Here is an 11,554-nt window from a genome sequence, read left to right as displayed (position 1 = left end):
GTCCTATACGTTTTCACAATTTAATTGCTGACAAACACAAAATAAATTAAAGCATAGCGTCTCTGCATATCATTAATATCACGAGCACCAGCACGCGGCGTGCGATTTATGCTGCTCAATATCTGCTTAGCAAAAATGTTTACAGCGATAAAGGCCAATCTTCTTCCATATAGCTTACTGCGTCACATACATACGTAACCAATCAGATGCGACAGCTGGCCGCCACCGCCAAGCTTGTGTGTAGAGTTTGACACAGGAAGCAGGCAAAGGCTGTTGAAGTAGTTGGTTTTCTATCACTGTCTGGTAGATGCGAGCAAGAACCAGAAGTAATTTCTGGTCTTATTAGTGCACGTTTAATTTCTTTACAGCACTAACAAGACGAACAGCCAAGGGTAAACGAGTGAATTGTTGTCTTTGTCTTGGCAATGCGCTCCTTGTAGACGTAGCAAGCTAAATCGACACACTGAACAAACAGCTAACGCTAGCTGGTTCGCTAAATTATGAAAATGTAATTAGCTAGCTCGTGCTAGCTGGCTAACGACAACGAAGACCCCCTGACATGTCAGCGGGGCAATTTGCTATCTAACTAACGATTTGTTGTCTTATAATGGCTTGGTGGCTACCAGTTGGGAATTCCACCTCTGCAATTTGCTCTTGCGTCTAATACTTAAAAAAACCCTATATAGCCAGTGAGCTAATTCTAGTTTACTGAAGTTGACTGAAGTGATAGGTAAGCTTTGTGATTAGCTTGCTATTTTGCTACGGTAGCTGTAGTTTAGCAATCTTAAGCTAACGAACTAGATGGGTATAAAATAAAACTTTACTTGGTAGTTCATATGGATGTGTTTTTATGTAATTGTTTTTTGAGTAGGGAACTGTGCAATGCAGATATTTGACTGCTTAAATAAGTTTTGCTTCTTGATAGTACCACCAGCCCACGAGCAAAACGAAAGTAATTGAAGACAGAAGCCCGTAGCACCTTGTCCCAAGTTTCACGAGGAACGTTTGAAAAATATGGTAAGAAAGATCAACATTTTATGCGTTAACATTAGTTCAAATTCATAATGTGTCGGAACACGCAATACAATTTCCAACTGTTTCTCGTGTTGTGGGCTGTTCTTTGAAAATGGTTCCAAAATTATTTTAGACTTTTACTGCATAAAGTTACCTATTTAGAATGCCCTGCCTTTGTTCGCTTGAATTGTCACTTGCAGAACTGTCTACCCTGTTAGCTTGAGGGACGCAAGCGCGTGGTCGAATTAATGCGTATGTTCTAATTAGTGCCTAATTACTAATTACAGTGAATAAGCAGGTTCTGTGCTACAGTGGGGCACATTTAAGGCAAGGTCAAGGAGTTCAGTGTGTCAGTGCGGCTGGTGCCTCAATTAGTTTGTGCCCCTGTGTGCTCGTGGGTGTGCTAGTGTTGGATCAGGTCTATATGGCTGCCTCCAGATGCATCTCTTAGGGTTATTTTGAGAGGTAGTCTGAGAGAGGGGTTTGTTGTTGGCTTACTGCATGGGGATTGAAGAACAATCTGTCAGATTTGAGGGGACATCTGTTCCCTCACAAACAGCATGCTTGTGTAACCCCCTCCTTGGGACCGTGAAAAGCAAAACCCTCACTCCTGAGATCTCAGCCTGTACAGTATAACAGGTGTCTCGCTGGTATTCATCTCCAGTCAAACTTGTTGTCTGTCTCTGGGTCTCAGCTGCTGTGATTTAACTGATCAGTAACTGCAGACTGCAGCCCAGAGCCAAAGCAGCTGTTGCTTGTGGTTCTGTGGTCTGTAGAGTTGAGGTGTGGGATTTGGTGTCTTGGAGAGGGAGAGGTGGGGGCATGCTTGTGAGGATTGTGTTTCTGTGGTTATCATCATGGGAGATTTTGCAAAGCCCACTCTTGATTATACTGACACTCTCTGATACCTGAGTTATTCCAAACCTCTTCTGTAACAGTCAAATTTGGGTTTTCACATTGTTTTTCCATTTTAGAATTAGTACACAGAATTTGGGGGTATGTTTGAAAGTACACCAAACTCCTGCATAGCTGACTGCAATGGGACTTCATTTTTCAAATTGTTAAAACAAATGTTCAAATACTTATTATAATTTGTGTGTAATTTCAGTGCCATGCTTTACTATAAGAACAAAATTAATACAATTTAACCGCAAGATACATTTAAGAATTTTACAAGGGATTGGTTATAGAACAGATCACAAGGAGTAGGTTGATCAGTAAAGGTAGCCTAAATTCTGCAAACACAGACAGAACCCTATAGCCTAGGTATGGGTAGTTTGTATTTGGGTTATGTCATTATCTGACTATGCTTCAGTGGTGGAACACTGTTGGCTTCATCCTTAGGCTAAGTGGACTTAAGTCAGGTTTCCATGGGCATGCAATAGTTTCCCCCAACTTACCAGGTGGCTACAGTTCACTAGTTGGCATAAGTGACTACTATTATCAGCACTAGCTGCTGTATACTTTGTGCTTGTTGTGTGAAGTCCCTGGCTCTTAGGCCAGTGTGTCAGGGAGGAGCATGCACGTCAGCTGTAGCACTTCCTGTTAGTTAGCATAGAGAGTATGGCATAGAAGTTACATGAGAGAAAAGGAAAAAAGGTGCAGTCTGGGAAACTTGTATACTGTATTTTTGAATTTAGGAAAATGTAGAGCAGGGATGTCAAATTCTAGTTTGTCACGCACAGTCTGTGCGTAATTTCAGTCATGGATTGGCTAGACTCCACACGCATGGATTACAACTTCAGAGTTGACTGCTGATTGAACAGAAAGCACAGAAACCTGCAGACGCCATGCTCTCCAGGACTTAAGCTGAGATCCCTGATCTGGATTATGAGGAGCTGTAAGAGCTTCTCTGATGTGTTGATTACAGGTAAAGTCAAGAGGTGGTTTCAGTTAACTACACAGTTGGAGTCAGTTCCAGTAATTCAATTATAATTCAGTTCATTTTCTAAAACAATTGTCAATTCTACATTCCTTTTCAATTCAGTTAATCTTCAAATTCACATCAATTTAGCAAGCTCCATTCCAGGTCAATATTCCTCCTACACATGCTCCTTCAATGCTTTTAAAAAATCCTATTAAATTATCTTAATTCAATTCACAGCAGAGTTGGGGTCAATTCTATTTCACATCAGATGGAAATGAACTGAAATTCAATTAATTGAAAAAATTCAAATGACCTGAATTGACTGAATTGTAATGGATTTGAACCCAACCCTGCTTTATCCTTTCTGGATTTACATCCTGAATTTATTCCCTTTTATTCTGATGTATTCCTGCTTCCATTCATTTATTTATTTATACAATTAAACTTTTTTACATAGTTTTATGTCCAGTGCTGTGGTCATTTGTATTCCAGCATTCATTCCAGTTATTCAGTATAAGGGATTGGCGATTCCAAATTAAATTCCTGTTTACAATGTCAAAATTCTAATTTAATTCCAATTCCAAAGACGCATGCACTTCCAGTTACAAAAAAATATTAAGCAAATTATTTAAGCATTGATAAATCCCAAAATTCTTAAGATTGGAATCGTTCCATAAATGTTTGTTTAAATGTGACTGCCCTTCCCGTGCTGCTCACTCCCCAAATCTTTGACATCGTTCACCATCATTTCCACTGAAGTGAAACAAAGGTCCATCATTTCTTGAGCCACCATACAGGTTTTGAATGGTGTCTGGTTTGTTTTCTGGAACAACAGAAAGGAAAATCGCTTGTACTGAAATATGAGATTTTTGTGTAAAACTTGTTGAACATAGTGTTCTCTCGCAGCATATATGAGCTAAGTGTGATCTATGACACGCATCACATATAATCAATGCACAGGAGTATGCTAATGACACCACTTGTATAGCTCTTTATAGTGGGTTGTTTCCTGGCCCTGGTTGTGTTTAGCTGTCCTGTGTGCTCAGGGGATGCAGTCTCTCTCTCTCTCTCTCCTTCCCCTCCCCCCAGTGCAACCCATAGAAACATCTTAAAATCGTGTGAGTTACTCCCCCTTCATTGTGTTGCACTTGAAGGAAGCTTCCCCCCAGGCTGAGTGGTTCTGGTGGTCCCTACCCCTGCTTCCCCCCCCCCCATCGCAAAGCAGAGTGTGGTAGTGACAGATGGAGGGGTCATGGTATGGGGTGTCCTATAGCTCAAAATTACAGCCCGCCCTATCTGTGCACCCCCCCCCCCCCCACCTGTATTGTTTCCCTGTCTGGGCCAGCTTTGTGGTGGGATCCGGCCAAGGCTCAGAATCACACATTCCAGGTCAGCGCCCTTCAGGATGGGTGGGGGGAGGGGGGAGGGGGGGTATTAGTGCTTGCGAAGTAGAGTGGATATATTCAGAATCTCTAACATTATCAGAAAGCAAGCCGCTCATTGTAACTGACAAATTATTCAATATGGGTTCATTCGGAAACTTGTGTATGTTGAGAGTGATGTTTATTTTTTTTTATCTTATAGAAAACATTACGATTGAATTGTAGTATATTATGTAATTGTAAACAATTCTGTCAAAGAATAGAGAATTTTATGTATTATTTTGCCCTACACAGGCCTTAAAATGCACCTTATTGATACTGGAATTCCATGAGCGTCACACTTGATCCCCTCTCCTCCACTCCCATCATTAGCTGTAGAATCATGGGCATGGGTTACATCTGTGCTTCAGTTTTGGGGGTGGATTAGCAGTTTGGAAGCAATTTGACATTTTGTGCACTCAGTCATGTTTTCAAGTGCCCATGTTAGCATCATACTGAAAGTACATCTTCACTGATAAAATGTTCAGACTATCACATAACGCACATTGCTGTGTCTGCTCTATGTCCTGTAGGTAATGATTTAGAAGGAAAGTAAGCTCTGAGATCCAGCTACCAAAGGGAATTAATTTTATTTGGACATGCAAGATTCTGCTTGTATTTGAGTTTCTGTATTGTATAAACTGTTGAAATGCCACCAATAACTTTAATGAAAATGTTTGGAGAGTTCCCCAGATAAATATTTTGCATTGGCATATTTTGTATTTTGTATTGGCATACTTTTTTTTGTTCAAATGAACTCAGTCCCTTGACAATGATAACAGAATGAACACTTACTAACCCTTAGAATAACTGCATAATTCCTTTCCAGCAAATTCCCGTTAAGCCCACCGCATAATTCCTGCCTCCCTCAGTGTGCCCTGGGTGTAAACTGGTGGTGGGCCGCAACACATGGATTAATGGGAAATGTAGTTCGTTCATGATTGTCCTTCAGTGTTCAAGAGAAGCCTTCAATCAATTTTCGAATGAAAAAGCAGTTGTTACAGTATGCCAGTACCAACACCACAAAATGATCTTAGGGAACAATACACAGGGCAGAAGTGAATTGAATAAATAAATGAATAGATAAATAAGCTAAATTATAAGTGTATTAATACGAAGCTGGAAAATTGCCTCAATTATTTATTTTTTGTCCTGGACCAGTACTTGCATAGTGCCTGAAGTATCCGGTATACATCACTGGTCCGTAATACACATTACATGCTTCTCTGGTCCTTTCCTCAGGACACAGCACAGAGAGGCATGCCCATATAGTACAGTCTGCATCCTGCGTGAGCAGGCCTTGAGGAAAATCTTTCTCTCTCTCTCACAGGCACGCACACACACATTTTTTGTATGCTTTTACATGCTTTTCCCAATTTGGTGCAGGATGAGCAGGGTTGTCATGTGTCCTTGCTTAGTTAGCCAGCTAGCTAAGTATTCAAATGAACATACATTCAGAGAGCTGCTTTATAATTTGAGTTTGGCAGCATGAGGAGCATATCAGGGTAGTGTTATTTTATTGGGCTGGTTTTTGATAATAGCATAGCTCCTTTGCCACAGGATGATAAGCCAGCTCTTCTTTACGAGGCTTGTTTTTGCTTGTCTCCTGTATTCTCATCAAGACGGGACTCTATTGGGCAACCATTTTAAAATCTTCATTTTAATTATATAGTGAAAATACAAAATGGAGTTTCTTCATTACATATGTATGCAGTCCCTTTGCTATGGCAAACCTAAATCAGTCAGTGTGCTAAAAATTTAATTCACACTGAAAACCAGCAATATCCCAGTCACTTGGCAAAAACTGGCTTAATAGTGTTGCGCTGCGCCTAGTGGTACACCAGTATGACAGTATCCTGTGAAATTGAAACAGTGCTGCAGTTAGAAATTAGAAGTAGTCCTGGACTATCATTAAGAAATTCTGCAGTGTGTTAGATGTTCACATTGCAAAAAAAGCAGGCTAAATGACCCAAAACTAAATAATGTAACAGTGGAGCTGACGCAGTTTCCAATGTCATTTGGTGTCACTCTCCTCTTTAATTAAGACTGTGGGAAGGTGGTGGTGCACCAGCAGTGGCTATTATTAGCTAGGTTCAGTGCGGTGCACTGCTGTGTCTAAAGTGCCTGGGCAGAAAGGAGCAAGAGAACAACTTGCATTCACACTGATGTTGGGCATCTGGTTGCAGCATTAGTTTAAAAAAGAAAAATTATGTTCACGAAGTAACATAAAATAGTTGTGTTTGGAGGTCATAAAAGTTTGCACATACCTTTATGATTTACTGATGTTTATTCTGTATTCCTGCGCAATATCCGAAATACCAATACCTTGGTTTATCACTGACGTGCTATTGCCAGCTAAGGCTCGCTGCTATGAAGTGCTTATCATTTTCTGAAACTAATTTTTGTGTTACCATGTTAAGCTGCCGAGCAGTGCTCTTAGCTTTCATTTTTATTCTTTGGTCGTTTTAGGAACCCAGTCGTATGCGTGTTGTGAGTAGGCCCACATACAAATTGATGAAAACAGATTAAAGCATGATGGGTCTAAAATATGCATAAAAATGCATAACTGTGCTCAGTTGCAGTTTTGTTCTTTAAGAGGTAAACGGTATCATCTGTAATAATAAAAATGATAAAACTGTAGCGTGGTATAAAGAAAATTGTGATAATGGGTCGCTTGATTGTCATGCCATAAAAATGTAGTATCATCCCATCCCTAGTTGCAGCGTTTCAGCATGAGAGTTCCAATGTAGTCTCACCTGGCTTCTCTTAAATGCTTTCTCTTAAACTATGAGATTTCATGTCCTGTCGCATCCCCCCGCAGGTAATGCTCTCTTTCTTTCCATTTGTATAAAGGGCTGTTTTGTGGAGTGGCTGGGATATTGTAGACCCCCCCCCCCTCTGCCATTTAACCCACAGCAGTGTCCCTAACCAGTGCTGTCCTTCCTTGCTCAGTTCACATTTGATGGGCTGGTATCTGGGTGGCCCTGTAGACCTGCCTCCTGCTCACTTCCTAATTATTGACACTTGTCAGTGCTCAGAGGCATATTCATTGGCCTGTCCTTATCTTTGCTGTCCAGCTTTAACCCTGAGTTGCTTTGGAAGCTCTTTGGTCTTCATAGTTTACTTTTTTCCTTGACACTTACAACCTGGCTGAGGGATCTTGCAAAGCCATTTTTTCATTTATTTTGCTGAAACAATTTGAAAACACCTCACACAACCAGAAGACATTCACCAAATTGCTGAGGTTTGAATTGTTTGCAAGCGACAATATACTGTACCCTTGAGCATTTTGCACACCACTGTAACATGCCTGTCACAAGACTTTGTATCTTCTCTATTAAATCTATTTGATAAGTCAGTTTTGAAATGACTTTACTGATGTATGATGTATGCACTTTACTGAAGTGCATCTGGCAAAGTGAGGTCTCTGTCCAAAGCGAGGTCTGTGAAAATTGCTTTGGTCAGTTTTGATGGGCTTAATGGACAGGCACTTGAGATCTTTGGTTTTTGTTTACTCCCTTTGAGAAATGTTGGGTGCCAGTTACATGTTTCATTAGAAAGATCCTGTGCTCACACACACACACACACACACACACACACACACACAGCCTATTTCAGTTATTGCCATCCATACTTTTTTTGCAGTAGTACTGGGCTGTAGCGGACAGACCCAACTGGTTCCATGTGCAGTTAGTGCAGGAGCTTCCAGTCAGAGACCTGGAGTGTAGCAGCCACTTTGAACCTCTGCTAGTTCCCATATAGTTTCTCCTCCAAACAAAAGCCCATTATGGGGAGTGCAGCCAGGGGTTGGCTTGGGTGGGGGGGTGGGGGGTCAGTGCTATTGATCTATTGAGTGGAGATCTCTCTCTCTCTCTCTCTCTCTCTCTCTCTCTCTCTCTCTCTCTCTCTCTCTCTCTCTCTCTCTCTCTCTCTCTCTCTCTCTCTCGCTCTCTCTCTCTCTCTCTCTCTCTCTCGCTCTCTCTCGCTCCTGTCTCTTGCAGCCCTCGCAGGCTCACCAGCTGTCATGCTTTATGGCCTTCCTGGGGCCTTCGGCACGCACGGAAACAATGGCGCTCGATCTGTGGCGCGCGGTCGCTCGCGCTGAGGCACACTCGCCCTCACAGGAAATGGGTTTTATAATCGCCGCTTCCCTTGAAGTTGGTGTGCTGGTGAGGTTTTGTGCTGGCCTCAGAGTGCCTTAGACTGGGCTGAACACAGGTTTGTGTGTGTGTGTGTGTGTGTGTGTGTGTGTGTGTTGTGTGTGTGTGTGTGTGTGTGTGTGTGTGTGTGTGTGTGTGTGCGCACAACGTGATCAGTCTTGTAAAGGTTAGACTGAAACTGTCACAGTGAACTGCTGGAGGGGAGATCCTCTGCATCCGCACTCCATTGTAGCTGACCAACGCTTCCCCCACCCCACCCTCAGGAAAATAATGCTGTCTCTTTTAGTTGTGTGTATGTGTGCTATCCATTTGCGCTGTGTATGTCGTGTGTTGAGGGGTGGAGTCCTCCAGTCTCATTTGGTCCTGCCTGTCAGTGAGCTGAATGAGGTTGCCGTGTTCCTGGATTGGGGGGCGGGGGCAGTGTGAGTGGGCGGGGCAGTGTGAGGGGATGGGGTGTGAGTCAGACTGAAGGAGCTCAGAGCTGCCCCTTTTCTCACGCCAGCCCTGGCTCAGACGGCTGGGCCTGCTCCATCCTCATCCCCACCACCACAGCCGGGACTGTGACTGCGGGCCACAGACCTGCCGAGGGTTGAGTACTGCGCGCGTGTGTGCAGCTTCCCCACACACCTGCTGCATGTTTGTGTGTCCCCTCAGGGGTCGTCGCTCTGAATTCTGAACTTCTGGAGGAAAGAGCTGCAGGCCCATGATGGCAAATGCTGTGAGTATAGAACCCAGAACCTACTGTTTTCACTCACTCTTTACCTCCCCACGCTGCATGCTACACCCACGTTGTGCTCCCCTGATCCACCATCTACCCCCACTCTACCCTCCACCCAATGTCTACCTCTCACTCTCTACCTCCCATCCAATGTCTGTCCCTCACTCTCTACCTCTCTTCCAGTCTCTTCTCTCCACTTACCACTCTTTCCCCCTCTGCTCGCAGGAGAAACACTGCGTGTCCTTTTATGCAAGCCTGACAACCTACACACTGTTAGAGATGTAATTTAATTGCCTAAAGTGCTTCACAGTCATCACTATAATAGCTTGCCACTGGCTGGCTGTGTACTGGACAGAAGTTACACTGTCCAAGACGAGTCATTGCTTGCGCACTTATTGGCTGTACTGAGGGACTGCTTGGCCATTACTGGTGAGAGAACCTCGTAGGTGGGCTCATCTTGTTCCAGAGAGTCTCTACAAGCTGGAGATAATAACATGGTATATGGAGATAGAACCATGAGTTTTAACACTTTCAAACGGTATATCATGTGGCCAGATTGATTGAAAATTTCACCGTAACAAAACAGAATGAATGCAAATACCGGCCTGTGCTACTTAAGGGGTTAACACGGCACACAGTGACTGGGCTAAAACCTGCTCTCGTGTGTGCACTGCATGAGATTGAAACATAGTGGGCACGCTAGAGTGGTGGCTTAGCTTCTTTTCTTCATTCTCTTCAGTCATTGCTCATTTTACAGTTGTTGTAGAGCGATATCCCTTGTGCCTGTACTTTGCTGAAACTGATGCTTCTGCTGCGACCCGGTGGTTACACACAGGAAGCTCACTCTTTTCCGGATGCTCCGCCTCGTCCTCACCCTCTGCACCTGTCCCTCCTGTGTCTGCGCAGGGTGGAGCAGCCCCCCTCTGTGGAGACCTGAAGGCCTTCCTGACCACCAATCGCAGCCTCACTAAGAGTAAGCCCCGCCCCTGGTGGCACGTTTCTTCCTGCAGCATTGGCACTGTGTCTCAGCTGGCCTGGTTCTCCAGCTGTGTGCCTGTGGTGTCTCAGTGGTGGAGCGTCTGGAGCAGTGCTGAGGCAGCGATGGGCTCGCAGTGCAGTGTGAGTGTGCTGAGGGGCACTGTGTGAGTGTTTTGGGTTGAGGCTAACTATAGAAATCACTCCTCACCTTCCTCAGCGAGCTTCTGTTACTCTGTCACAGTGTGCATTCTTGTGCGTGTGCGCGCATGTGAACATTCATGTTGCGCTGGTTACACTAATGAAAAAGTTTACTACAGCAATACAACACTAGTGCCAGGATAGCATTGGTTATATCAATTACATAAAACATATTTAAACCCAGTGGGCTGGTCTTGGGTCACCACTGTTTATATTTTCTTTTTTGCAACCAGTTTATTATTTGCTGTTTATATTCTATAAAATTCTTGTGCTCATGCAGAGGATAAATGCCTTTCGTAGCCCTGGTACTGTAGAACTGATCACTATCACACTGAAATGGGGGGGCAGGTTACGGAGATCAGTGCTTGTGCCCGCTGTGTCAAAACAAGTCTGTTCAGGAGCCCCAGCTACTTTTTTCAGGAGTGCTTTGCCACTCTGGGATCAATCAGACCAAAGCAAGCTATCGCCCATCTGTCTGCCTCCCCTGGCCCTCAGAGTGTGGGTCTGAATGGCCGCGCTGTTAGGAGGCAGGAGGGCCAGACGGGCAGCGGCACGCACTGATCTCCAGCGTGCGCTCCGTGAATGGAGCCCCGGCACTCAGACTTTGTTTGGGTAAGCGGGTGGACTCTATCTGTGCTCGGCCGGCCATGCCTGGCAGGGTCTCATGTTTCCATTGAATGGTAACAAAGAGTGCGAGTGGGGTCTGTTCCCGTGCCGCAGGGACCCAACAGCATGCTGTCTGCACTCCAGGTAAAACTCTGCTTCCTCGCTCTCTCTCTCTCTCTCTCTCTCTCTCTCTCTCTCTCTCTCTCTCTCACTCTCCCCCCTCTGCTCTTTTCTGGGGTTAGCCTTTTGTCTCTGTGCTCAGTTGGTCTTTGGGGTGGGAATAGGGCAGGGGACTGGAAGTCGCTCTCTCTCGCCCTGTCACAGTGAAAGTTGTGGAGGCGCCACATGTGGGAGGGGGAGGGGTGCAGATGGGAGCTGGCTGCGGCTGCGAGCGCACCGTGGGAATGCGCAGGTAACCGCCGGGCTCTCTGCGTGGGAATCGCGCGCCGCTTCGCTCCGTCTGCTCGCTCTGCTCGCTCTTCTTCAGCTGCCGCGCGTTTTATCTGATGTGCGGCTTTTCCCTCAGCCTTTCAGTTGCCCAGCAGTGCCAGTGCTTGATAAGTATCGCGCCGCCGTCTGCGTCTGTGCTGCA

The 11,554-nt window shown here is 44.7% G+C and overlaps 1 protein-coding gene across 10 annotated transcripts in view; it reads left to right on the top strand.

The window, feature by feature from the left end:
- Positions 1-211: 211 nt before the first annotated feature.
- The window catches only part of tfdp2 (transcription factor Dp-2), a 30,491-nt gene continuing 19,148 nt past the window's right edge, over positions 212-11,554 (top strand). The window contains exons 1-4 of one of the 10 annotated variants that reach the window (XM_064302952.1): positions 212-392; positions 926-1,017; positions 9,117-9,180; positions 10,087-10,153. In XM_064302952.1, coding sequence (XP_064159022.1) covers positions 9,166-9,180; positions 10,087-10,153 — 82 coding nt within the window. In that variant the 5' untranslated portion in view covers positions 212-392; positions 926-1,017; positions 9,117-9,165. The other 9 variants (XM_064302950.1, XM_064302959.1, XM_064302954.1 and 6 more) reach the window with 9 other exon arrangements.

The sequence above is a fragment of the Anguilla rostrata genome, chromosome 12 (genome assembly GCF_018555375.3).
Source record: "Anguilla rostrata isolate EN2019 chromosome 12, ASM1855537v3, whole genome shotgun sequence".
Taxonomy (NCBI): domain Eukaryota; kingdom Metazoa; phylum Chordata; class Actinopteri; order Anguilliformes; family Anguillidae; genus Anguilla; species Anguilla rostrata.
This window is presented reverse-complemented; position numbering and strand designations above follow the sequence as displayed.